Source organism: Pogoniulus pusillus, chromosome 32 (genome assembly GCF_015220805.1).
Source record: "Pogoniulus pusillus isolate bPogPus1 chromosome 32, bPogPus1.pri, whole genome shotgun sequence".
Classification (NCBI taxonomy): Eukaryota; Metazoa; Chordata; class Aves; order Piciformes; family Lybiidae; genus Pogoniulus; species Pogoniulus pusillus.
In genome coordinates, this window is record NC_087295.1 from 3,727,253 (window position 1) to 3,752,845 (window position 25,593).

The following is a 25,593-nucleotide window of genomic DNA, read 5'->3' on the forward strand; positions in this document are numbered from 1 at the left end:
GCCCTCATCCTACCCTGTGTGTGCAGTCCTGTCAGGAAGTGTTAAGTCCACTTTATGGGACCCCAGAGCACCCTGAGGAGCAGGATGATTTGTGCAAGACCCAACAGGACAAGCCTGATAGAATCTGGCATCAGAGTTCATTCTCTTTGTCAGGATGGTAGCTATAATATTGCTTCTTTACCTAGGCCATGGGCATTGATATGGATCTTTAAGCATCCATAGCTGTGTTTCCTGGATGAAAAACCCCAAATTGCTCTGCTGCACACATCAAAGACTTGTTAGACTCCAAGGCCCGCAGGTGAAATGGGTGTGGAAGTTGCAGCCGCCGTGGTGGAAACAGCTCATCCAGACACAAGATTTGCTAACTGGTGAAAATACATAACAACCTCTGCTGACTCTGCTTCTCCTGGCAAACATCATAGCCACAACTTCTGCTACTTGTGATCACACTAGAGTTACACAACTGGCTGCTGTTAGCCCCACATCTTGGCTGAAAGGTAAGACCATCGGCTCGTGTGTAGTTTTGACCACAGATCAGATTGAACAGGTATATTGCCAGTCCAGCTCAGAGCAGCAGGTCTGCACTCTCTCCTTAAGGCACTCTCTGAGGGTAACTCCTCAAGGCTGAGAGCCACATCTTGATTGGAGAGTTGTCCTGGTTTGGCTGGGGAAGAATCATAGACCAGCTACAAGCCATTAGCAGTTTGGAGTCAGCCAGGACAGCTGACCTAAGTTTGCTACAGGTGCATCCCAGCCCATAGGTGTCACAGGCATCATAGAGGGGGAAGTTTGCTGAAGGCAGGACTTCCTTCTGCTTTGTTTCCTGTTACTCACAGTCCGTGGAGGGAGTTGCTTACCTGCTGTTCAGGACTGCCTTCCTGTTTAGCATGACTGCTGTGCATTCACTTGGCTGAGTACAACTTTCTGTTCTTTGTATTTGCATGGGTAATAGTTTGGCTGCCTCATTAAACCTGTTTTCATTCCAGTGCAACATCTCCTCACCTGTTCATGATCCCTCTTTTCAGTTGGAGAGAGGTCATCAGGTGGCAGAACAACTGCTGAGTTTAGCCCCAGACACAGGATAAATATAGCCAGTGAGTGAAATGTAGTTTGAGTTAGTTCCTTTGTGGAACTGAAGCCTAAAGTAAGCTGTGTAGTATTTAATCTTGGCTGGCATCTGGAAGTTGTAGTTTATTAGTGTCCTTGGCTTATGAATTTTGTTGTTGTTGCTAGAATGATGAATTTCTTTTGAACTTAGAACTTTGTGAGCCTCTGTGGCAAGGGAACATGCTGCATATGTGGAGTTATTTATTGTTACTCTAAGCTCTCATTCTAACCAACATCCAACCGTGCGTAATGTTAGCCTAATTGCAATACTACCACAGGTTGTGTCCCAAATTAACAGAGGGGAGTCTCACTTAATGCAGTTGAAGTAGTTGCTCAGAAAGATCTCTTTACTTGCTATCCTTTCTCTGGTGCCATTCTCCTTCTTTCAGTGTCCCTGTGGGCTCCAAGACAGGCTGAAGAGGGTATCACTAACACACCAGCATCCCAGGTTCTGCTTTAAGAGGAGGATTGATATTAGGATGAAGGTTCTTTCCTCCTTGGTCTTGGGGACTCCCTGCTTTTAGTTATCACATATTCTCTTTATGTGGTCTTTGTGCATGAACTTATCCTTCATTGTTCATTTGTTCTTTCTTTTCTGTCTGAACTGGTTTAACAGGATTATCCTCCTGTAGTGGCCACTGGGGTTTGTGTTCATAGCCTCAGACCTCTGATTTCATTCTTGAGCCTCTCGTTCTAGAATAACAGATAAACTGATAACACAGTCACCAAAAATTAACTGGGTGGTGTCATGATAAACTGCAGCTAACCTAACTTAAACCCAATCTGGCCATTAGATAATTGCTATCACTGCTACAATAAGGCAGAATCAGCCCAGGCCAACATAACCCAGCCAAGTGCTGAGACCCTGCCCTGTCAAGCCAATGCAAATCCTGCAGCCTTTCAGTTGTCATGGCAGAAGTGATGTTTACTTGGCTGCAGACTAAGTCCTGACTCTCAGGGCAGGCACTGCTGTGAACATGACATTCAGTAATTGTCCTTTGCAAGCAGAGTAGAACCACTTCTTATCTCTTCTTTCCACCTGACATTAAAAACTGTTGCAAGCAGGACCCTTATGTAAATTAATCACACATTGGTAGGGTGGCAGCATTTTCCATCTTCTTAAAATGGCATAAAGATGGAATTTATGAGACTAAGCTTTTTTTTTCCCCCACCCCATAGCTGATAACTGCATTGTTCCACAGTGGTTAGATTTTTCCAAGCTGCTGTTCATGATGATGCTAGGGTTTGTGATGCTCTTTTTTTAGAATCATAGAATCAGGCAGACTAGAAGAGACCTCCAAGATCATCCAGGCCAACCTTTCACCTATCCCTGTCCAATCAACCAGACCATGGCACTAAGTGTCCCATCCAGGCTTTACTTCAACACCTCCAGGAACGGTGACTCCACCACCTCCCTGGGCAGCCCATTCCAATGCCAATCACTCTCTCTGCCAACAACTTCCTAACAACATCCAGCCTAGACCTCCCCTGCCACAACTTGAGGCTGTGTCCCCTTGTTCTGTTGCTGCTTGCCTGGCAGAAGAGCCCAACCCCACCTGGCTACAGCCTCCCTTCAGGTAGCTGTAGACAGCAATGAGCTCTGCCCTGAGCCTCCTCTGCTGCAGGCTGCACCCCCCCAGCTCCCTCAGCCTCTCCTCACAGGGCTGTGCTCCAGGCCCCTCCCCAGCCTTGCTGCCCTTCTCTGGACACCTTCCAGCACCTCAACATCTCTCTTGAATTGAAGAGCCCAAAACTGGACACAGCACTCAAGGGGTGGCCTGAGCAGTGCTGAGCACAGGGGCAGGATAGCCTCCCTTGTCCAGCTGGCCACAGTGTAGCCATATGTTGGCCATTTTTTCCCTTAGAAGCAAAAGAAAAATCTTCTGGGCCTGTCAGGAAATGTGAAGCCAAAGCCCCAGTTCTCTGCTCCTGTTTTTGCAATGTATTTTCTGTGTGACTGTGCATTCTGCAGTACTTAAGATGTGTGTGAACAGAGCTTTGGGTTTGCTCTTTAAGTTAAATGCCTTACCAGAGAGGGCAAGGTAGATATGCTGAAGTTTCAATGCCTTAGCCTTTCCTTCAGTAGGTGAATTAGCTTCTGAAGGACATTGGAGTCTTGGGCCAAGAGTTCTCTGATGGCCTCTACTTTTTTAAAGTTTCTAAGCTAAAATAAACAGAAAATGCTGAGTTTCCAGAAAGAAATGCAACATGGGGTGGCCCTTTTGTGTGGCCTAGGAGCCCTTATTGCAGCATTGCAGTATAAAAGGGGCTTATGAGAAAGATTGGGACAGACTGAGGGAGTTGGGGTTGTCACTCTGCAGAAGGCTCCAGGGAGATCCTATTGCAGCCTTTCAGTACTTAAAGGGAGCCTGTAAGAAAGGTGGGAAGGGTCTTTTTAGCAGGACCTATTGCAACAGGACAAGGGGTGATGGTTTTAAACTAAAATAGGAGAGATTTCAAACAGACAGAAGGAAGACATTTTTTACCATGAGCACTGCTCCATCCCTGGGAACATTCCAAGTGAGATTGCAGGGGCTCTGAGCAGCCTGATGTAGTTGATATCCCTGCTCACTGCAGGGGGAAGTTTGTGCTAGGTGACTTTTAAAGGTCTCTTACAACTCAAAAGTGTTCTGTGATTGTCTAAGCTCTGCCCTCTCACTTCCAGTCAGTGATGTTCATGCTCTAGAATTTAGGAGTCATATTTTAGTAAATGTGTAACTCTTGTGTGGTACTGGGCAGGGCACTCAGTTCCAGTGACATCCTGCAGGCAGCTCCAGAACCAAAGGTTCTGCTAATCAGTTCTGCTGTGTGGCTAGGAGCATGTTGGCACTGAGACCTGAGTGGAAACACATTTGAGTTCGTTTTGCTGGTTAGCCTGCACGTTCTCTGCTACTGCACAGGTCCCTCTAACTCTGCACTGGAGCAGCCCCACCTGGAATATTGCATCCAGTTTTGGGCACTCCGGTTCAAAAGGGATATACTTGAGAGAGTCCCAACAGGATGCTGAAGGGACTGCAGCACTGCCTGATGAGGAAAGGCTGGAAGACCTGGAGAGGAGGAGGCTGAGAAAGGATCTAATCAGTGTGTCTCAATATCTGAGAGTTGGGGGTCAGGAAGGAAGGGACAGGGACAGCCTCTGCTCACTTGTGCCCTGGCATAGGACAAGGGGCAAGGGATGGAAGCTACAACACAGGAAGTTCCACCTCAACATGAGCAAGAACTTCTTTACTGTAAGGGTCCCAGAGCCCTGGCACAGGCTGCCCAGAGAGGTTGTGGAGTCTCTTTCTCTGAAGCCTTTCCAGCCCTGTCTGGATGTGTTCCTGTGCAACCTGCGCTAGATTCTCTGGTCCTGCTCTGGCAGGGGGGCTTGGACTGGAAGCTCTCCAGAGGTCCCTTCTGCCCCCTAACATCCTGTGATCCTTGACTAGTTTCCTGATGTACAAACATCTCCAGGCCTTTGGGTGCCATTTCCTAAGGGCATTCCTCTTCCTCTCTGTTACCAGCCACATTACCTCTGTTTCTCATGACATAAGGCTCAATGTCACACTTCCTTGCTGAAATCCCATCCAGTCCTTGATGCCGTAGCTGGACTTGTTCTTTGCTGCTTAAAGCTTCACCTTCATGCTCCAAAGCAGCCAGTGGCCCATTGCTCCTGTTATTCTTGTGACTGGGCTTCATGCAGTCTTGGTTATCTCAGGGCTTGTGGCATTCCCATTAGAATGTACTGCTGTGGAGATGCAGGGATGTGGATCTGATACGGGCTTGAAATGACCTGCACTAGAACTGGGGTGAATTTATGAATTTGCTTCAAAACAAAGCAGTACAAAAGTGTGTATCTTTGCTCTGTTGTTATCATGGATTTCTCCTGGGATGGCTCCTCTCTGAGCACAAGTCCCATGTTTTGTTCTGTTGCTGCTAGCTGTTGGTTGCCCTTTCTCCGGATCCCTTCAGGCACCGCTGCTGGGGAGACTCAGCAGTTCCAGTCTGTACCAGGAAGGGCCTTTCTCAAAACCTTCATCATCATCTCCATTCTCCACCTTTCTGCCTTTCCTCCTTTGCCCCATCTCCACCTTGCTTAGCTGTTTGGCCTCCAGAACAAACAGGTTGAGATGACAGGTGCAGATTGTTTATTTACCGTGCTCACACTGCTCTCCCTAACCATTCTGCATTGCTTGCTCAGCTCAGTTCCTGCCTCTTCTGAGGCTATCAGAACTGCTCTTGCAGCAGTGGCTACTCTTTCACTTTTCAAATAGCTGGGTTACTCGAAACTATAGCAGCTATGAAAGGAGATAGTAATGGGAGGTAGCTGTTTGTGTGGTGCTAAATGAGGTTTGTGCTTCTGCAGCTTTATAATGCTGCTATAGATAGCCAGGTTAAAGTCTGGCTGGGAGACATCCCTCGAGCAGACCTTCCATGCATGACCTGTAAGAGATTACAGTGTTTTTTTTCCCTAACAAGATAGGGAGTGCTTGCTGGCACAGGACTTCCCTCCCAGCTCAGGACATACTGTGCCATAACTCTTTTAAGTGTATCAAGAACAAGAGCAGAAAATGGCTATGGACTGTACTGGTGGCAAACACAGGAGAAACAAAGCCCCTTGGTTTGCAAAGAGCCCTGATAATTGTGTGAGCACCTCTGCCAGCTGCTGGTACAGTGATACAGACCTCTTCTTGGATGGTTTATAAGGATACTGGCCTAAATGATGTTGACACATGCAAAATTAAGCAGTCAGGAGTAACAGGAAAGAGTAATAGGCAAGATGCATTAGACAGGAGAGGTGTGAAGGGATTCTTCATCATTGGGGTGACTAGAAGACAAATAACAGGTATTTGCCAGCAGTTGTTATATTATCCTTCACTTGTATGCTTAAGGTTCTGCTCTTTTAAAGCTATTATTTTGGAGTAGCTGATTTCTCTGAGACAAGTTCCTTCACCCCAGAAACCAACTAGGGTAGTCAGAAGTTCATCACCAGTATTGCTATGTCAGCAGAAATGCTTTTAGAGTCAAGGAAACATCCCAAAACAATCACCCTGTTATAAAGTGCAGCTCAGAGATGTCATGAAACCACACCTACGCCACAGACGTTTGCCCCCAGAGCTGTAATAGCTGGAGGCATCATTTATGGCCAGTGTGCTTTTAACTAACTTCCTCCTGCAGGGTAGTTCCACCCAGAAGAATGTTTTCCTGTATACCATGTTAGGGAGCAGTAAGGGCCAACACCCTCAGCAAGTCTGCAGGTGACACCAAGTTGCTAGAGAGTCTCTGCAGAGGGATCTGGACAGGCAGTATTGATGGGCTGCGGGCAGTCGTGTGAGGCTGAGCACAGCCAAGTGCTGGATCCTGCACTTGGGTCACAGCAGCCCCATGCAGTGCTCCAGGCTGAGGGCAGAGTGGCTGAAAACTGCCCAGCAAACAAAAACTTGGGAGTGTTGTTAGACAGCTGGCTGAAGGTGAGCCAGAAGTGTGCTCAGAGGGCTGAAAAACCCATCACCATCCTGGCCTGTATCAGCAGTAGTGTGGCCAGTTAGAGTAGGGCAGTGATTGTCTCCGTGTGCTTGGCACTGGTGAGGCTGCACCTCAAATACTGTGTACAGTTTGGGGCCACCCTCGCTACAAGATGAACACTGAAGTTGCTGGAGCATGGCCAAAGAAGGGGAACGAAGCTGGTGAAGGATCCAGAGCATAAGTCTTATGAGCAGCAGCCAAGGGAGCCGGGATTGTTTAGTCTTCTCCCAAGTAACAAGGGATAGGGTGAGAGGAGATGGCCTCAAGTTGTATCAGGGGAGGTTTCAATTGGACTCTAGGAGAAATTTCTTCACTGGCAGGGTTGTAAAGCATTGGAGCAGACAGCCCAGGGAAGTGGGGGAGTCACCATCCTTAGAGGTAGTTAGAAGAGGTGTAGATGTGATGCTGAGGGACATGGTTTAGCACTGACCTGGCAGCAGTGGGTTAAGAACGTAGAACCTAAAGGACTCTCTGATGCTGTGGGTTTTGCTCTGTGCTGTGAGGAGCTGGGAGATGCTGTCTGCTCAGGAAAGCAGGAGCTGCTGGTGGAGCAGCCCTCTCAGGTTTAGCATGGCTGGGTGCTTGCAGCAGGTGCTGCAACCCTCTTTTCTGGGTGTGTTGGCAAGGGTGTTCTCAACGGAAGGTTTTTCCATCACCGAGGAAAGCCCAGAGCTGAAAAGCACGATTTCTGGCATGGGCCGTGCCTCCTGCACACCGCATGCCCCTCCATCATGGGCCTCTGGTGCCTGTGTGGAGTGGTAAGGAAGTGCAGGAGTCTGCTACTCGCTTTCCCATCCTAAAGAAATGTTCTCCCTTGCAAATGTAGCCACACCAGTGCCTCTAATCTACAGCTGCAACAGGATGTAGGAGCTAGATCTAAAGAGCTTTAAACGTCATCTGCTGCCTTGCTGGACTTTCTGAGCACCTCCTCCTAGCGCTCCCATACCACCCAGAGCGCCTAACCACGTATCTGAGTGCCCGCTGGCTCCACCTTGTTCAGTTTCTGTTCCTCCTCTCGCCTGCTTGGAATCAGGAAAGGCGAAAATGTGCAGGCTCAGTCATTCGCCGGCTGCGTGTGTGCGTGGCAGCGGCTCAGCCTGCGGAGCAGGACACACCCCACTGGTGGCCGGCGAGAGGCTTGCGAGCTGCCAAGTTCGCTCTGTGCAGCTGAGCTGCATAAAAAAACTCGAGCGGTTTCGTTTTCTGTCTTGTGCCTGCTTCGATAAACACGCCCATGGCTGGCAAGCAGCTGTAGCAGAGGCTGGTGGTTGTGCCAGTGATCAGCTAGCAGTCCTTTCCGTGCCAAAAAGCTTTCTGCACCAGAACTGAGCTGGCATGCTCCTTGTTTCTTTGCACTGAAGTGAAACTTAAAGGTTGGCTTCTATGTTCTCGAAGGTCTTTTCCAACCTGGTTAGCTCTGTGATTCTATGAAACACCCCTGAAGAACAATGATAGGGAGGGTGGAGGTGATGTGGAATGCCAGGTATGTTAGTTGCCATCAGTCGCTCATTCCTCTCAGCGTTTATATTCTCTTGATGCCTGAGTGAGAACTGCAGAATCCCATCCAGGGCCTTTGATTTGTCACTTATCAAGCAAGGTTACACTGGGGAGCAAGCAGTTTTCCCACCTTGTATTGACAGTGGAACAAAACAGCAGTTGTGGGTGTACTTCTGACTGTTGGAATCGTAGAATCAGCCAGGTTGGAAGAGAGCTCCAAGCTCATCCAGTCCAACCTAGCACCCAGCCCTGGCCAGTCAGCTAGATCATGGCACTAAGTGCCCCATCCAGCCTTTACTTGAACACCTCCAGGGGTGGCTTGTTGGCCTTGCTAGTTCATTTTGTTTGTTAAAGTGTCTTTGCTCCTCAATTTTCATGCACCCAACTTGTAACCAAGTGCTAGAAACATCCACTCTAACCTTAGCATCACTTTATTACTTTCGTTTCTGCAGCCTCTGAGTCAGTAGCAGGACCATTTATGTGAAAACTGAGCATGGGAAACAGATGATTAAGAGAAATGAATTTTTTATGAGAATGTATTTTCACCTCAGCTGGTCAAGGTGTTTGCCAAGCCTCTTGATCATTCCTCTCTCCAGTGGGAGGATAAAATAGGCAGCTTGCATCCCAGATTATTTTTACTCCAAGGTTACATTTCTTTGAGGCTCACACCAGGTCTCCCCCTTCTTTCCCATGATGGAACAGCTGCCCTACGAGGACAGACTGAGAGAGTTGGGGTTGTTAGTCTGGAGAATGCTCCAGACTCTCTTATTGCAGTCTTTCAGCATTTGAAGGAGGCCTATAAGAAAGATGGGAAGGGTCTTTTCAGCAGGACCTGTTGCAACAGGACAAGGGGTGCTGGTTTTAAACTAAAAGAGGAGAGATTTAGGCTAGATAGAAGGAAGACATTTTTCACCACAGCGAAGCAGGTGAAACACTGGCCCGGGGAGGTGGGAGAACCCCCATCCCATGAAACAGTCCAGGTCATAGTGGACAGGACTCTGAGCAACCTGATAGAGCAGATGTCCCCACAGATTGCATGGAGTTGGACTAGCTGACCTTTAAAGGTCCCTTCCAACTCAAACCATGCTGCCATTCTGTGGTCCCAGATGAACTCTGTCTCAGGCAGACCAAACACAGAAGAAAACCTGCAGATAGTAATGCTTGATGACAGAGAAAAACCTGATTAGAAATGTGGTTTGGAGCAAAACGGATTATTGAACAACTTCTTGCAGTCTTTGGCTTGCTCATTGATGGTGGAATCTTATGGAAGGATGCAGTACAGCTTGCAACTTCTTCCCCCACCACACTTCTCACTTCTCCCCTTTTCTCTCGTTTTATTTTTTTCTTCCAACCCCCCTCCCTTTTTTTCCTTCTTTTTTCTTCTTTTTTACCTTTCCCTTTTCTTTCTCCAAGCTGTCTTGTCTCTTGGCGTTTTACCACTCGATCGTGTCGACCAAGGTTCTTTACAAGTTGACACTGGTAGTGGTACTGGTGTTTTCCTGGCACTGGCGTCACTTAATTGTGTGCTTAAAGCCGCAGAGCAATGCTTGCTGGCGCTGCGGGAGGATACCCTGCGCTTCACCGCACAACGCCAGAAGCCTCCACTTGTGTTTCCCTTAAACCGTGGAATATCGGAGCTCCCTCTGAGCAGGGAAGGGGTGAGCGATGCGGGGCCAGGCGCTGATTTCCCCGCGGGCGTCATTTGGCAGCCGAATGTCATTTGTCGTGGTGCCGCGCCGCGGGGCACGGAGCCCGCTCTGCCGCTTGGCTGGGACCCTGCCGCTTGGCTGGGACCCTGCCGCTTGGCTGGGACCCTGCCGCTTGGCTGGGACCCTGCCGCTTGGCTGGGACCCTGCCGCTTGGCTGGGACCCTGCCGGGCAGCCTGAGCGCGGGCGGCTCGCCGCGACCCCGTCCCGGGCGCCCCGCGGGCCCTCCCGGGGGCGGAGCCTGGCCGCTCGGGGGCGTGTCGGGGGCGTGCCCGCGGGCGGGGGGCGTGGCCCTGCCGTGTTTAGGGGTGGCGGCCGCGCGCTCCGGAGGACCCCCGGCGCGCGGCGGCGGCGGGCAGGTAGGTGCGCGCGCGCAGCGGCTCGCGGGCACGCCCCGGCCCGGCCCCGGCCCCGCCGCGTGCGTGGGGAGCGGGGGGGCCGCACTGCCCCCGCCCCGCGCCCGCCCCGCGCCCGCCGGCGCCCCCCCCGCGCTGCGACCCCCGCGGCCTGTGCCTGCCGCAGCTGCAGGTCAGGCTGCTGCGCGCCCCGCGCGGCACCGCGAGCGCCCCGCCTGGCTCCGCGCGCGTTGCGCACTTCTGCGAGCGCTCGGCGCCGCGTGCGCCCGTGTCCGCGTCCGTGTGCGCTGCGCGGCTCGGCGTGCCGCGTAGCGAGTGCCCCTGCCTCGCAGCTTTGGCGTCTTGGCCTTGGCTGAGCCGGCGCTGGAGTCCCTGTGCGCTGAAGCGGGAGGTGTCCGCAGCTGCGGAGAGGCGGCCGCGTTTCGCCGCTGAGGAGGTGCGGGGTGGCGGGCAGCGAGAGCGGCCGTGCTGGATGGGAAGGCTGCCAGGGAACGTGTGGGGTGGTGGAAGGAGGAAGGCGGGAGAGAGTGCGTGTCTGCTCCTGCCAGGCATCGGGGAGGCTGTGCTGGCCTGCTGCTGCGTGTGCGGAGGAGCTGGCCGGGCAGAGGTGGCGGCGTGTCCGTGCCTGGAAAGAAGAGGGAGAACTTCTGTGGCGCAGCCTTGAGCTTAACGTTGTCTCCAGTGGATTTGGCTCCTTTCCCTGAGAAGCAAGATTCGTGTGTGAGGTCACGGAGTGGTCACTTAATGAAGCAGGCTTCTTCATTTCAAAGGGAGTTTGTGCACTGCAGGAGGAAACAAAATCATGTCAGCCTTTGGGTTTTTACCCCTCCAGTTTACAGAAAGTGACTTCAGGGTTAATGGAGAGAGCAGGGTTACTGCAGGTGGGAAGAGCCTTTTCCATCAAAGTGTGCAGGGGGGAGTGTTTCATGGAGTCCTAGAGTGGTGTGGGAACGAAGGGGCCTTGTAGAGGACGTTTAGTCCAACCCCTTGCAGCCAGCAGGGACGCCTCTAACTACATTGGGCTGCTCAGATCCCTGTCCAGTCTGACCTGGAATGTTTCCAAGGATGAGGCCAACCTGGGCCGGTGTTTCACCACTCTCGCTAAAAGGTCACACACACAGGAACACATCCAGACAGGCTTCGAAAGGCTCCAGAGAAAGGGACTCCACAACCTCTCTAGGGAGCCTATTCCAATGCTCTGTGACCCTTAGAGTAATGCTCTTAGCTTAAATAAAATTTGTTCCTCCTATTTAGCCTAAATCTCCCCGGTTTTAGTTCAAACCATCACCACTTGTCCTGTCTCAAAAGGACTGTCTCTGTCTTCCTTGTAGGCTGCTCTTTCTTACCAGTGCTCTTGACCACTGTGCCCTTAAACTTGTCAGGCCTCGGCTGTGAGCTGCAGACGCTGGAAAACCAAAAGGAATCTTGTTAAGTTCGGGGTTGTGTTGTTGTGTTGTTTTTCGTTTCTCTCCAGATGTGAATACCCTCTTGGGCTAATCTGTACAAAGGAAATGTGGAGGCTGTTTGTTGCCAATTGCTTCCTTACCCAGCCAGCTCTGTTTGAGGACAGGAACATTGCCTGGCTGAGCAAACAACTGCAGCAGTGTAAACACCTCCCTCTTGGGCTGTTAGGTCTTGCGTGGCTCAACTAGACTAAGGATTTCAAGACTCCTGTTGTTGGGGAGAGTGGGAAGCAGGCTTAGCTTATTTCCGCTGGTTTGTGAGGGGCTTTTGAGATCTTTTTGTTTTGCAAAACCATAATGACACGGTGTAAGTAGATGCTTTAGCTTCAGTGGTTTGCTTTCTGTATGGGAAGATGGGAGATGCAAGTCCTTTCTTAGTTTACTGGAAAACAAAAATGTGGGTTTTGTGCACACACAGAGTCTGTCTTGAAAAATGCGATGCCATGCTTGCCTTCCCAGGACGTTCTCCTGGGTAGAACTCATGGGGGAGGTTACAAAGAGGGGAGAATCCTTTGAAACCGAAAGCAAAAAAGCCTGTTTTGTTTGGCTTAGCAAAACAGGATGTGCTGGGGAACGAGGCCAAGCCTGTCAGTGGTGCAAGCTGTGAAGCAGTCTTCAACCAAAGCTCGTCTGCATGGTGCCAGGCACGAGTTCAGCTTGTGTGGAAAGGAGTGATGTTCCAAGATGCCACCTTAAATCCAAGGTGGTGTGTCACGGGCTTGTTCCCCGGTTTTGCTGGAGCAGGATTCTAGGGCAGCTGTGGTCTGCAGGCTATTAGCTGTTAACAGCCAGGAGCTGAAGTTGGGAGGGCAAATCCAGGGCAGTTGACCCCAGCTGGATGGCCAGCGTATGCCATACCATTAATGGCACTCGCAGTATAAAGGGGGAGGTTTGCTGAGGGTGAGGGCTCCTTCTCCTCCTCCTCCTCAAGGGTCAGCATCTCTGAAGAAGCTCACTCACTGTCCTGCTCCTGAGGCCTGCCCTCTGGTTTATTGTGACTGCCATACATATGCTGGGCTGAGGATAACTTTGCATACTTTAGACTGACATACTTTATACTAACATTAACGCTAGTGTTGCTGTTTCATTAAATCTGTTTTCATTCCAAACCATGGCTTTCCTCACCTTTTCCCAGTCACCTTTCTCAGCTGGGAAGGGATTATTGGATGATAGAATGACTACTGTAGTTGAACACTGGATATGTGCTTAACAGACAGCTTGTGTAAGGAACTTTGTTGCCGTATTAATCATCACCATGTTGAGATCTTGCCTATAAACAGCTGTGATTTGAGAGAGATTTTTTTTCCCTTTCAGTGCTATCCCCCCCCCCCCAGTAGTTTTTCTGGGAGGCTTCCCAAAATGCATTGTAATCTCAATGACATGATGTCCTGGGTTTAACTGAGCTGGAGTTAATCTTTGTCCTAGTAGCTGATAAGGTGCTGTCTTTTGGGTTTGGAGTGAGAGTAACATGCATAATATGCTGATGTTTCAGTTATTGCTGAGCAGTGTTTACACTGAACTAGGGACTGTTCAACTTCTCACCCCACTAGCAAGCAGGCTTAGGGGCACAGGAAGTTGAGAGAGGACACAGCTGGGACAGTTGACCCCAACTGGCCAAAGCATGGATGTTCCATACCATATGAAGTGATGCTTCATAACTCTTGGAGCCAGCATGCTGTTGGTGGGCAACAATTAATGATCCTGGAGGTGACCTGATAGGACAATATGAATTAATTGAATGCTGATGAAGTGTGTTTAGTTCTCACTCAAGCACAGTTTAGATGCATTATTGGGCTTTTTCTCTCCCTACCTGTTGCCAGTTGGTGATGTCTGCCTATTAGATTTAGGAGGAGGAAGAAGATAACTTATTCCTCTCCTTAATAGGAATGGAGAATGCAGAGTCTTTTGAAGTCAGATCTCCTGGAAACAGGAAGGTGCTTGTCTTTCACCACTCTATTAATTCAGATGCAGAGCTCTTAGGTGGTTAAGACTTCATTTGTTGCTTGCATTATGGAAAACTACTGTGCCTCAAAAATAAAACCATTTTTCTTCCACCAAGCAATGTCTTAGGGAGGGTACCTCAAAGCTTAACTTTCCGTATCAACAATTATTAAGTGCAAGTCTGTGTAGAACTTCCACTTTATAAGTAAGCAGTGTCACAGTTTGTCTTCTAAAAGGAGTAAACCAGTTGCAGACAGGAGCAGACAACTGGTTGGGGTCACTCTCAGATTTATACAGCTTTCAACGTTGCCAGCTTTAGATGCTCAGAAAGCACAAGCTGGCCTCTTGGGAATGACAGCTGGCATGAGGAACACAGTGCTTTTCAAGAAGGACAAATAGGCTTTCTGGGCAGTGTCTCTTTGTTTTCAAGCTTATCTGTTGAAGTGAGGAATCAAAACTTAGTCTTGTAAAGCCCCAGGACTGCTCTGCTTCTCAGGACAGCCAGACTGAAGCAGTTCAGTGGGACACTGGCCGTCACAGTAACATTAGAATTGGCAGCATGTGAAGTGTGGGAACTTTGCCCACTGGCAACAGTAGTAGTTGGATCACTTTTTGGGTTCTTTTTTCTGACTTAACCGTGTAATCTTTTAATTGTTTGGGTAGAAGTTAATATATATTTTACTGTCACAGTTGTGCTAGTGGCCTCAGGAGCCATAAAAAGAGCAGAGTAGTCTGGGTGTTTAGTTTCCTCTTTCATTTCTCTGAAGGGCAAGGGCTCAACAATGCACTGAGAAGGCTCTCTCGGACCCTAGAGTGTTCCTTCACATTTCTATGTTTCATGGACTCCACAGCTTAGGAGAAATCCTGACTTTAGTAGGGAAACCTGTCTTATTCTACTGTGTCTGGCTGGGATGGAGTTAATTTTCTTCATAGCAGCTCATAGGGAGCTTTGTCTTAAATTTGTGACCAAAACAACACTGATCACACACTGATGTTTTAGCTGTGGCTGAACAGCATTTGACCTGTGTCAGCAGGATCTTCTCTGTTTTTCACTCTCACCCCTTGTGAGTAGATTGGGGGTGCATGAAAGATTGGAAGGAGACACAACAGTGCACATGAGAGCCAGACTGACCAAAGGCATAGTCTGTGCCATGCAATGTCATTCTCAGCAGTAAGAAAGGAGAGGAGGGTGCCTGGGGACGTGAACCATTCCTAATTTGAGAACTGACTGGGCACAAGTCTGTGTGTGGAAGATGGTGAATGATTGCCTTGGCATCACTTTGTTTTCTGTCTCTCATCTTTAACTTTACTTATTAAACATTTCTTGCTTCTTTCCTTTTCTCTTTTCCCATCCTACTGGGGATGGAGTGGAGTGAGCCCAGTAGCCATCCACTGGGGTTATCCCAGAGCTCCCACCACAACAAAATCTCTGTAGTTCTATTCAGATGCAGTTCTGCCCTTTACCTGTGCTGGTTCAGCCAAAGCAATAGTAATTTTCTTTAATGCTTGCCACACTCAGTGGATTTTTATGCAGTAGGTTTTCAGTTAATCCAGTGGTTTTGGGTTGAAAGTGTTTATGCTTTAGGAGGGTGTTAGGCAAGTGCAAGGTGCACAGCTATGCTTTTGGATTGTGGGCTTTGATGTCAGATTTGCATGCCCGTGTATCACTTGGGTGTAGCTGCTAAAGCCCACAGCACTCATCCCAGTTGTTTACATCACCTACAGTTTGGAGTTTTCTCTGGGAAACTCTAGTACTGGAAAAGGATGGAAATTTGTGTTCAGCTGGAAATGACAGAATGTTAGGGGCTAGAAGGGACCTCAAAAGATCATCTAGCCCAACCCCCCTGCCAGAATGTGAGTGGGGAGGGGATGCCACCTCCTGACTGGAAGCAGGGAGCGCAGTTGCAAAAGTTCTCAGCACAATAACAGTATCACAGTATCAACAAGGTTGGAAGAGACCTCATAGATCATCAAGTCCAACCCTTTACCACAATTCTCAAGGCTAGACCATGGCACCAAGTGCCACGTCCATGTGTGAAAGGCCTTTTAAAGGCCTTTTAATCTTGCAATTGGCAGCCTTTGGCTGTGTTGTGGGGAAAACTAAGCCTTTAAATCTCTTGTAAACATCTTTTGTTTGTTGTTAGACTTCAAGTAGACTTCAAGGAAAAAAAAAAGTAAATAAAATAATGGGTAAAAATTTCACCTTCTTTAAAGCAAACCAACCCTAAACACTTATCATAGAATCAGGCAGGTTGGAAGAGAGCTCCAAGCTCATCCAGTCCAACCTAGCACCCAGCCCTGTCCAATCAACTAGACCTCGGCACTAAGTGCCCCAGCCAGGCTCCAGGGACGGCAACTCCACCACCTCCCTGGGCAGCCCATTCCAATGCCAATCACTCTCTATGCCAACAACTTCCTCCTAACATCCAGCCTAGACCTCCCTTGGCACAACTTGAGACTGTGTCCCCTTGTTCTGTTGCTGGTGGCCTGGCAGAAGAGACCAACCCCACCTGGCTACAGCCTCCCTTCAGGTAATTGCAGACAGCAATAAGGTCTGCCCTGAGCCTCCTCTTCTGCAGGCTAAACAACCAAGCTAAACAACTTGAAATATATCTGTGATTTAGGAAATCACAGGTTCTTATGTATCTCTACATGAAAAAGTTCCTGAGCACTTGAACTGTTTTGGTCTTATTCTTGGTGAAAATAGTTTATCTAACCTTCTGATGCTAAAAAGCTGAAAGAATTAATAAAATACAAAGCAGAAACCATCTTTTAGAACATTGGGGTTTTTTTTGATGTTCATTATACTATTCTCTTTTTTTCACTCATACTTTCCAATGGGAAAAAAAGAAGGTCCTGCTTATGCTTTGAGTACACTGTCTGGAAAATTAGTAGTTCTGAACTGTATAGTGCAGGCACATTGCTGAGTCGAGGGATGGTTTAATTTGCCTAAGTGTCAGAATTACTCCTCTCTTGGTCACTGTGCTTCCCACATACAGATGTAACCCTGCTTTTCTTCAGTTTAAGTTTATAGCCTGTGCTCTAATCTTTTCTTGGTGCTCCCCTGGAATTTGTGTAGTAGTGTTTGGATTGCAGGCAGGATTGTGGAGTCTTTTGTTTAAGACATAACTTCTGGCAGGTTTTTTCTCAACCAGCTCAGAGCTGGGAGAGTAAACAGCCAGGAGAGCTAACCCAAACTGACCAAAGGGGTATTTCATGCCATATGACATCACAGTCAGTATATAAACCAGGAAAAGTGGCTGTGGGTCACTGCTTGGGACCTGGTGGGTGATGAATAGTTGCCTTGTGTGTCAGTTGGTTGGTATATTCTAGTTCTATTATGATTATTTATTTCCCTGTTCTTTTCTGCCCTACTAAATAGTCTTTATCTCAACTTGGTTTTACTTCTTTCTTGGGTTTATTTTCTCCAGGAGGGTAGCAGTGAAGGAGCAGCCCATGGGGTTTTGCTGTTGGCTGGGTCTAAGCCCACTGCATTTGGATTTTACAGGTAGTGGAAATGGCTTTTATGAGACCATACAATTTGGCTGTGTAAGGAAACCCTCCAAGGCTCCAGTGTCAAGTTTTAGGGGGCAAGCACCTTTTTATTTAACTGTTATGCAAGTTTTAGATGCAAGGAGACTCCTGTCTCAGATCTTGCACGCCAGCAGCGCAGAGTGGTCACTTTTTATCCCTTAAGCACATGCACAGCACTAGAATAGTGTGCTGTGTTTTGGATTCAGTGTGGGAATTGATATGAGAAGATGCCTTGGTTTCACTGGGATGTAATCACAGCATTTTTGAGAGGAATGCAGCACCCTGTTCAGAAAGAGCACAGTTGATAAAGCACTTTGGTTTTGTTAGTGGCTGGCTGTGGTATGCAGCTCTCCATAGTGATCAAGGTCTTCAGCAGTTTTGAATTAAGAAGCTGCTAAAGCCAGGAGGAGTAAAACCAGGAGAGGTGACCAAAGCTGTCCAACAGAAGTGTTCCATACCATCAATGTCATGCTCAGTGTAAACGGGAGTGTCTGCTGTGTTGATCTCTTCTGATGGCTGCCACCTCTGGAAGGTCTCCCCTTGTTCTGCCCTGAGCCTGACTCCTGTGTCCTGTGACCATCATGTTTTTTTGCTGGAGCTGTGGTGCTGGCAGCACCTAACTTCAAGCAGTCGCTGCTGGGGGTGCACAGCTCACCACCTGTAGGGGTACACTTTGTGTGCTTTAATTAGTATTAATGCTAGATTTGGAAAAATATTCTTAAATCCATTTCAGTTTCAGCCCACAACTTCCCCAGGAAGGTGGTTGAGTCACTAACCCTGGATGTGCTTAAGGGTGGTTTGGATGTGGTGCTTAGGGATAGGGTTAAGGTGAATCTTGTAGAGTAGGGTTCTAGGTTGGACTTGGTGATCCTGAGGGGCTTTGCCAGCCTGTGTGTTTCTGGGATTCTCCTGATTCCCCTTTTTGAAGGGGAGGGTCATTGTGTGGTAGAACAGCTGGCTAAATGGAGACAAGCAGAATCCTTTACCTGCTGATATTTTCAGTTGTTGGTAGGAAATCAAGGACTTCACAACTTACCAAAGCATGCTGCAGTGCAGGTGTTCCAGAAGCTGGGAGGAAGCACAGACAGGATAACAGACCCAAGCTGGCCAGTGGAATGCTGTGCAGCATACAGCATCATGCACAGTATGTAAATGAAGGTGGATCAGGAAGCTGTGGCTCTTCTGGGATTATGGGGTTAGGATTTTTCTGCCCTCAGGGGTAGCTAACCAGGAATTGGCTGGGCATCTGTCAGTGGGTGTTGAGCAATTGCAGTGTGCATCAGTCACTTTTATATTCTGTTTTTATTAGCACTCTTGTTAGTATTTCAAGTTTTATTTCAGCTATTAAACTGTTTTTATCTCAACCTGTGAGTCATAGAATCAGGGAATGGTTTAGGTTGGGAGGGACCTTGAAGCTCATCCAGTTCCAACCCCCTGCCATAGGCAGGGACACCTCCCACTACAACAGGTTGCTCAAGGCCTCATCCAACCTGGTCTTGAACACCTCTGGGGAGGGAGCAGCCACAAACCCCCTGGGCAACCTGTGCCAGTGTCTCACCACCTTCACTGGAAAGAGCCCTTTCCTAACATCAAGTTTGAATCTCTCCTCTGCCAGTTTAAACCCATTGCTCCTTGTCCTGTCATTACAAGACCTTGACAATAGTCCCTCCCCAGCCTTCGTGTAGCCCCCTTCAGATACTGGAAGGCCACTCTGAGGTCTCTTCAAAGCCTTCTCTTCTCTAGGCTGGAGAGCCCCAATTCTTGTTGCTTGTCCTCATAGCAGATCTGCTGCAGCCCTCTGAGCATCTTGGTGGCCTCTTCTGGACTGGCTCCAACAGTTCCATGTCCTTTTTGTGCTGGGAGCTCCAGAACTGCACCCAGGACTCCAGATGGGGTCTGAGGAGAGCCAGGCAAAGGGGCAGAATCTCCTCCCTTGCTCTGCTGGCCACACTGCTCTTGCTGCAGCCCAGCACAGGGTTGCTGTCTGGGCTGCACTCACACTGCAGGCTCCTGTTGAGCTTTTCATCACCCCAGACCTCCACGTCCTTTTCCTCAGGGCTGCTCTCAGCCTGGATTTGTGCTCAGAATTGTCCTGACCCAGGTGCAGGACCTTACACTTGTTCCTGTTGACTGTCATGAGGTTGGCCTGGGCACACCTCTCCAGCCTGTCCAGCTCCCTCTGGATGGCATCCCTGCCCTCTTCTTACCTTTACCTCTCCAATTCTCTCCCTTATCCCCCCAGAGTGGAGGGGTTGAGGGCAGCTACATGGGTTGCCTTGTGACTGTTTCAAACAGCTTAAAGGAAAGAAGTGTCTCATAAATGAGTGCTTTTGTCTGATGATTTGTACTTTTTCCCCTCTTGATTAGCATGGATGCCATGGAATATGCACAGGCTATGAAACAAGATGGGAACCAGGATTTTAAGAATGGGAATTACTCTTTGGCCATCAGAAAGTACGACCAAGCTCTGTATGTGCTCGGCTGCCTAATGCAGTGGCACCCGTAAGTATCCTTGAGCTACAAGATGTAAACCATAAGCCAAGGCTGCAGTCTGTAGAGTACTGCAGTTGGCCCAGAGCTGTGTTCCTTGCCTTGAATTCTGATGTTCTTCTGTCTTTTATCACACTCTTTATTATACCACTCCTATAATTACAGAGTCCTGCCACATCTGTGGGAGATTAGTTGGTGACTGTAATCTGAATATATAAAGATCAATTATAGATTAGTATAATTAAAGCTCAGATTAATTTTCCACCCACCATATTGGTTTCTCTTAAATGACTTCTGTTTCTTACCTGATGTCCTGTGAATTAATCATGCTGGGATTTTGCCCTCTACTGATTGTGTCTACATCCTGTTGTCATCTGATTTAGCTTTAAAATGATTCATGCAAGTTACTTTCTTACTTAATCATTCTTAGTGTCTTCAGATTTGTTTGAAAAAGCATTTTTCATCAGAAGAGTTGTTTGGGTGTTTTTCCTTCCAAATATTAAGTGCTTATTTTTCATCAGTTAACAGTTGCTTGCTAATGTTGGTAATGATTAATTAGCTGAGTGTTATGGTAACTATTAAATATGTATTACTACCTCGTAGTAACATTGCTGTTAAGCTAAATATGCATTGCTGCCTTACTGCTACATTGCTGTTAATCTAACTTAATGCCAGCCATTCATTTATTTTGACTGGTAGCCATCCAGCCTACGTAGTATAACTAGTCTGGAGTGTGTGCAGGGAGTAGGACTGAGGGAGGACAGAGCTGAGCAGGTTTCCTGCCATGCTTCATCATGCTCCAGGGATCTGCTGCTGAGCATCTCTTTCCCTTGCCATGGATTGACTTGTCAGGATTTGCTTGCATGCAAGAGTGTTCTCTGAACACATTAGAGTGGTAGTGAATGGTGCCATGTCCAGTTGGCAGCTGTTACTAGCAGTGTCCCCCAGGGATCCGTGCTGGGCTCAGTCCTGTGCAATATCTTTACTGATCATCTGAACCAGGGGATTGAGTCCAGCATCAGTAAGTTTGCAGATGACACCAAGCTAGGAGCAGGTGAGGAGCTGTTGGAGGACAGGAGAGTCCTGCAGAGGGACCTTGCCAGGCTGGATGGGTGGACAGAGGCCAGTGGGATGAGATTGAACAAGGCCAAGTGCAGGGTTCTACACTTTGGTCACAACAACCCCAAGCAGCACTACAGGCTGGGGCCAGAGTGGCTGAGAGCAGCCAGGCAGAGAGGGACCTGAGGGTACTGGTAGATAGTAGCTGAACATGAGCAGTGTGCCCAGGTGGGCAGCAGAGCCAATGGCATCGTGGCCTGGCTCAGGAGCAGTGTGGGCAGCAGGACAAGGGAGGTTCTTCTGCCCCTGTGCTCAGCACTGCTCAGGCCACCCCTTGAGTGCTGTGTCCAGTTCTGGGCTCCTCAATTCAAGAGAAGTGTTGACATGCTGGAAGGTGCCCACAGCAGGGCAACAAAGCTGGGGAGGGTCCTGGAGCACAGCCCTGTGAGGAGAGGCTGAGGGAGCTGGGGGGATGCAGCCTGCAGCAGAGGAGGCTCAGGGCAGAGCTCATTGCTGGCTGCGACTACCTGAAGGGAGATTGTAGCCAGATGGGGTTGGGCTCTTCTGCCAGGCAACCAGCAACAGAACAAGGGGACACAGCCTGCAGTTGTGCCAGGGGAAGTCGAGGCTGGATGTGAGGAGGAAGTTGTTGGCAGAGAGAGTGATTGGCATTGGAATGGGCTGCCCAGGGAGGTGGTGGAATCACTGTGCCTGGAGGTGTTCATGTAAAGCCTGGCTGGGGCACTTAGTGCCATGGTTTGGTTGATTGGCCAGGGCTGGGTGCTAGGTTGGACTGGATGATCTTGGAGGTCTCTTGCAACTTGGTTGATTCTATGATTCTAAGTGTAGCTGGAGTGTAAACTGGTAGACAGGGATAAGGTGAAGGCTGCAGCTTTGGGGCATGAGCTGTCTGAGCAGAGGCAGGAGAGGCTTTCTGGGCTCTCCTTCCCTGTAATCTCTGTGCAGCTCTTTCCAGAATCTCACTTGGTTGCAGCAGATACTTTATACAGTTTAGAATTGTTTTGTTGTCTAGAACACATTTCTATATTTCTTAGTGGGTGGAAATGTGAATAATTCTGTTAATTTCATCAGCTGGTAGTACAGCAAAATGCACTTAAGTTGTTTTCTTGCTGACCATAACATACTCAGTGTTCTTTCCATCCAGCAGGTTCTGTTCATGTCTCTGTTCTCCTGTTCTCAGCCGCTGGCTTTGACTGAGACATATCTAAGTGTGTTGAGATTAGACTATCTTCATGCTGCTTTGTTATAGTGAGCTGGCATTCTGCTTCAGAAGACACCAGGGTATTAAGTGTATCACTAGGGTATAATTTGTGAAGCCACTAAGAGATTTTTGTAGCTGATGTTGAAATGAACTTTATTTTCTGTAACTCCTTTTTTACCTCTGATTTTGGCAAGTTGGGTGGTACGGAGACTTTTTCACTTGTTGCCAACTATGAAGTTGATGCATTCTTTCAAGGACATACCCAGTTTTTTATGCTAAAAATATGTTTCCAGGTGTTCCAAGGACATAGCTGTGTTACACTGCAACAAATCAACTGCCTTGTACTGCCTTGGTAAATGGAGAGAAGCGATGCTGGCAGCCTACGAGAGCTTACGCTGGGATCCGATGTATATTAAGGTACTGGTTGGCAGCTTTTGCATGCTTTCCTTGTGAAAAACAGGTGTCAATACCTGCTTGTTAGGCTCTTCTGGCTTTGGGCTGTGATAAGCTAATGCAGCATAGAATTCCTGAATCCATGTCTGTCTCTGTACATGGACATCAAAGTGACTCCTGTAATAGTACTTTTAATACAGTGAAGCAGCTCTTTGCAGTAGGTTCGTTCTGGGCTCCCCACAGGATAGACACCAATGCTTTCAAGAACGATTTAGCTTTTCTTGGAGAAGAGGAGATCTCATCAATGTCTATAAATATCTGAGGGGTGGGTGTCAAGTGGCTGGGGCCAATCTCTTTTTGGTGGTCAGCAGCAGTAAGGCAAGGAGCAATGAATACAAACTGGAACAGAGAAGGTTTCACCTCAACGTGAGGAGAAACTTCTTTACAGTGAGGGTGACAGAGCCCTGGAGCAGGCTGCCCAGAGAGATTGTGGAGTCTCCTTCTCTGGAGACTTTGAAACCTCACCTGGATGCATTCCTGTGTGGCCTACCCTAGGTAATCCTGCTTTTGGCAGGGAGGTTGGACTCTGTCATCTCTGGAGGTTCCTTCCAACCTCTAATAGTCTGTGATTCTGGTCCTTAATATCCCAGACAAGGTGAAAGCAAGTAAGAAAATCTTATGTGGTTATGTGAGTGCGGTGCAGCAGCAGTCAGGTCACAGCATGCTGTGCAGATCCTGTCTGTGTGAGGTTCATGAGCTTTGTGTTCATTTGCAGTCTTGCTGAGCCTGCCTCATGGGACAGATTCATCAGTCACTGCCAGCAGTCATGTCTGGAATGGGCACTTAGCTTTGAAGGCTCCCGTGGGCAGTGTGCCCTGATACTCTCTTCATGTTAATAAGCCTACTGGGATCTGTGTGTGGTGATCAAGGTCGTATTGTGTTTCCAGTGAGCAGAACAATGCCTGAGACATATGCTTGTGATTAAGTACACATTGATTTGGTACACACTGACTCATGCTCATCTGTAAGGCAGAAACAGCATTTATGATACAGAGGCATACACTTGGATTAGCTTTTATGCACAACAAATAGTCTTGTGGATTAACTACCACGGATTCCCAAGACTTTAATATCATAGTATGCTTTGGGTTGCAAGGAACCTTTTAAAGGTCAACTCATAGGAGGTATTTGATTTAGATTGGATGAAATTGTATGCAAATAGTAATTAAACTTGCACTGTGTTGCAGCATGCCAGTTACCTGGCTTGAGCAGACTGGCTCCACTGTGACTCTTGAGCCAGCACAGCCTAGTTCAGTGGTGGACAGAAACACATTCAGCTGAAGAGCATGTGCACTCTGGTGAATGCATCAAAATGCATTGACATGGGGACAGAAACACATCATTTGGACCTTGTGACAGGAAAGAAAAACCAACTCCTGTACAGAGGAGGTTAAAATGTAGTTGTTAGCGTTTGTCTTTCATCCTGCCGTTATTTTCAGGGTTAGAAGTGACCTCAAAGATCATCCAGTTCCAACCTCCCTGCTATGGGTAGCGACACACAACACTAGATCAGGTTGCTTGGAGCCACATCCAGCCTGGCCTTAAAAACCTCCAGGGGTGAGGTTTCTACCACCTCCCTGGGCAACCTGTTCCAGGGTCTCACCATCCTTATGGTGAAGAACTTCTTCCTAACATCTAATCTAAATCTCCCCTCCTCTAGCTTGGATCCATTCCCCTTAGTCCTGTCACTACCTGACACCCTAAAAAGTCTCTCACCAGTTTTTCTTGTATTTTTCAGGTTTTATATTCCAAGATTTATCACTGTTAGTATCTGTGATGACACCAGTAGCATACTGTGATTTTTCAAGGGATGTTCATTGCACCATTTTTGGATCTGTGTCTTAAGAAGCTGTAAAAGCAGTACCACATTTGTAGCATAATTAGCGTTTTCTCTTGTGTTCTCTGATGTTTTGTAGCAAAGATCTCTGAATATTTTCACAGTTGTCTTTTTTTGTTTGTTTGTTCTTTGTTTTTTCCTCTCAGGCTTATTACAGAGCAGGCTACTCATTGATCATGTTACTGAATCCTCATGAGGCGATTTTGATGTTTTATAAAGGTCTGCTTCTCCTGAATGCATCTGTGGATCGAACTCAGGCTGCTGATTTTATAGTAGGAATCTTCATGAGTGTCAATGGTAAACTCAAAGATCTGATTTTTTCTAGGAGTCTTTCAGTAGCCATGTCCTTCATAGAATCATCCATTTGGACCCTGTTTGAGGGTCATGAATCATAGAATCAACCAGGTTGGAAGAGACCTCCATGATCATCCAGGCCAACCTGTCATCCAGCCTTATCCAGTCAACTAGACCATGGCACTAAGTGCCCCAGCCAGGCTTTGCTTCAACACCTTCAGTGATGGTGACTCTACCACCTCCCTGGGCAGCCCATTCCAATGCCAGTCACTCTCTCTGGGAATAACTTCCTCCTAACATCCAGCCTAGACCTCCCCCAGCACAGCTTCAGACTGTGTCCCCTTGTTCCGTTGCTGGTTGCCTGGCAGAAGAGCCCAACCCCACCTGGCTACAGCCTCCCTTCAGGTAGCTGTAGAGAGCAATGAGGTCAGCCCTGAGCCTCCTCCAGGCCAAACAACCAAGCTAAACATCTTGAAATGTATCTGTTGCTGATCTAACCTCCCTGGAGATGTTCAAGGCCAGATTGGATGAGGCCTTGAGATGACCTGTTCTAGTGGGAGGTGTCCTTGCCTATGGCAGGAGGTTGGAACTAGATGATCTTTGAGCTCTCTTCCAGCCTAAACCATTCTATGTCTCCCTGCCCTTTCCTCCATCTCTCCTCCTCTGTTTGTGTTTTTGCTTTGATCTGGTTCACAGGCTTTGCCTGGTGGGGCCTGCCAGGAGAATTGAGGTACTTCTACTGCATTTACTTGAACTTGTAGCCTGGCGTTAAGACCTCACTCAGCTTTAGCAGTATCTGTACTTAGGCACTCCCACATGGGGGAAAGAACCACCATCAGGTTCACAGTGTTTTGAGGCTTAGAGGTGTTTCTTGTTTGACTGGATGCTGGTAACAAAAATGGTGCTGTGTAAGTTGGGGGGCCAGGGATATTTAAGACCTCTATTTGGCATTCTCTTGGGGATTAATCAGTGTTAAAATTCATAGAGTAGTTTGGGTTGGAAGAGACCTTTAAAGGTCATCCAAACCAGCCCCACTGTGGTGAGCAGAGATATCCCCAACTACTGCAGATGGAGTCTCACCAGAGTGGAGTAGAGGGGCAGAATCAGCTCCATCAACCTGCTGGCCAT

The 25,593-nt window shown here is 48.2% G+C and overlaps 1 protein-coding gene across 3 annotated transcripts in view; it reads left to right on the forward strand.

The window, feature by feature from the left end:
• Positions 1-309: 309 nt before the first annotated feature.
• Positions 310-25,593, forward strand: part of TRANK1 (tetratricopeptide repeat and ankyrin repeat containing 1) — a 66,736-nt gene continuing 41,452 nt past the window's right edge. The window contains exons 1-4 of one of the 3 annotated variants that reach the window (XM_064169576.1): positions 310-497; positions 19,478-19,612; positions 22,175-22,298; positions 24,318-24,468. In XM_064169576.1, the coding sequence (XP_064025646.1) occupies positions 19,479-19,612; positions 22,175-22,298; positions 24,318-24,468 (409 nt within the window). In that variant the 5' untranslated portion in view covers positions 310-497; position 19,478. Of the gene's footprint in view, positions 498-846; positions 915-10,151; positions 10,176-19,477; positions 19,613-22,174; positions 22,299-24,317; positions 24,469-25,593 lie in introns of those variants that run through there. The other 2 variants (XM_064169578.1, XM_064169575.1) reach the window with 2 other exon arrangements.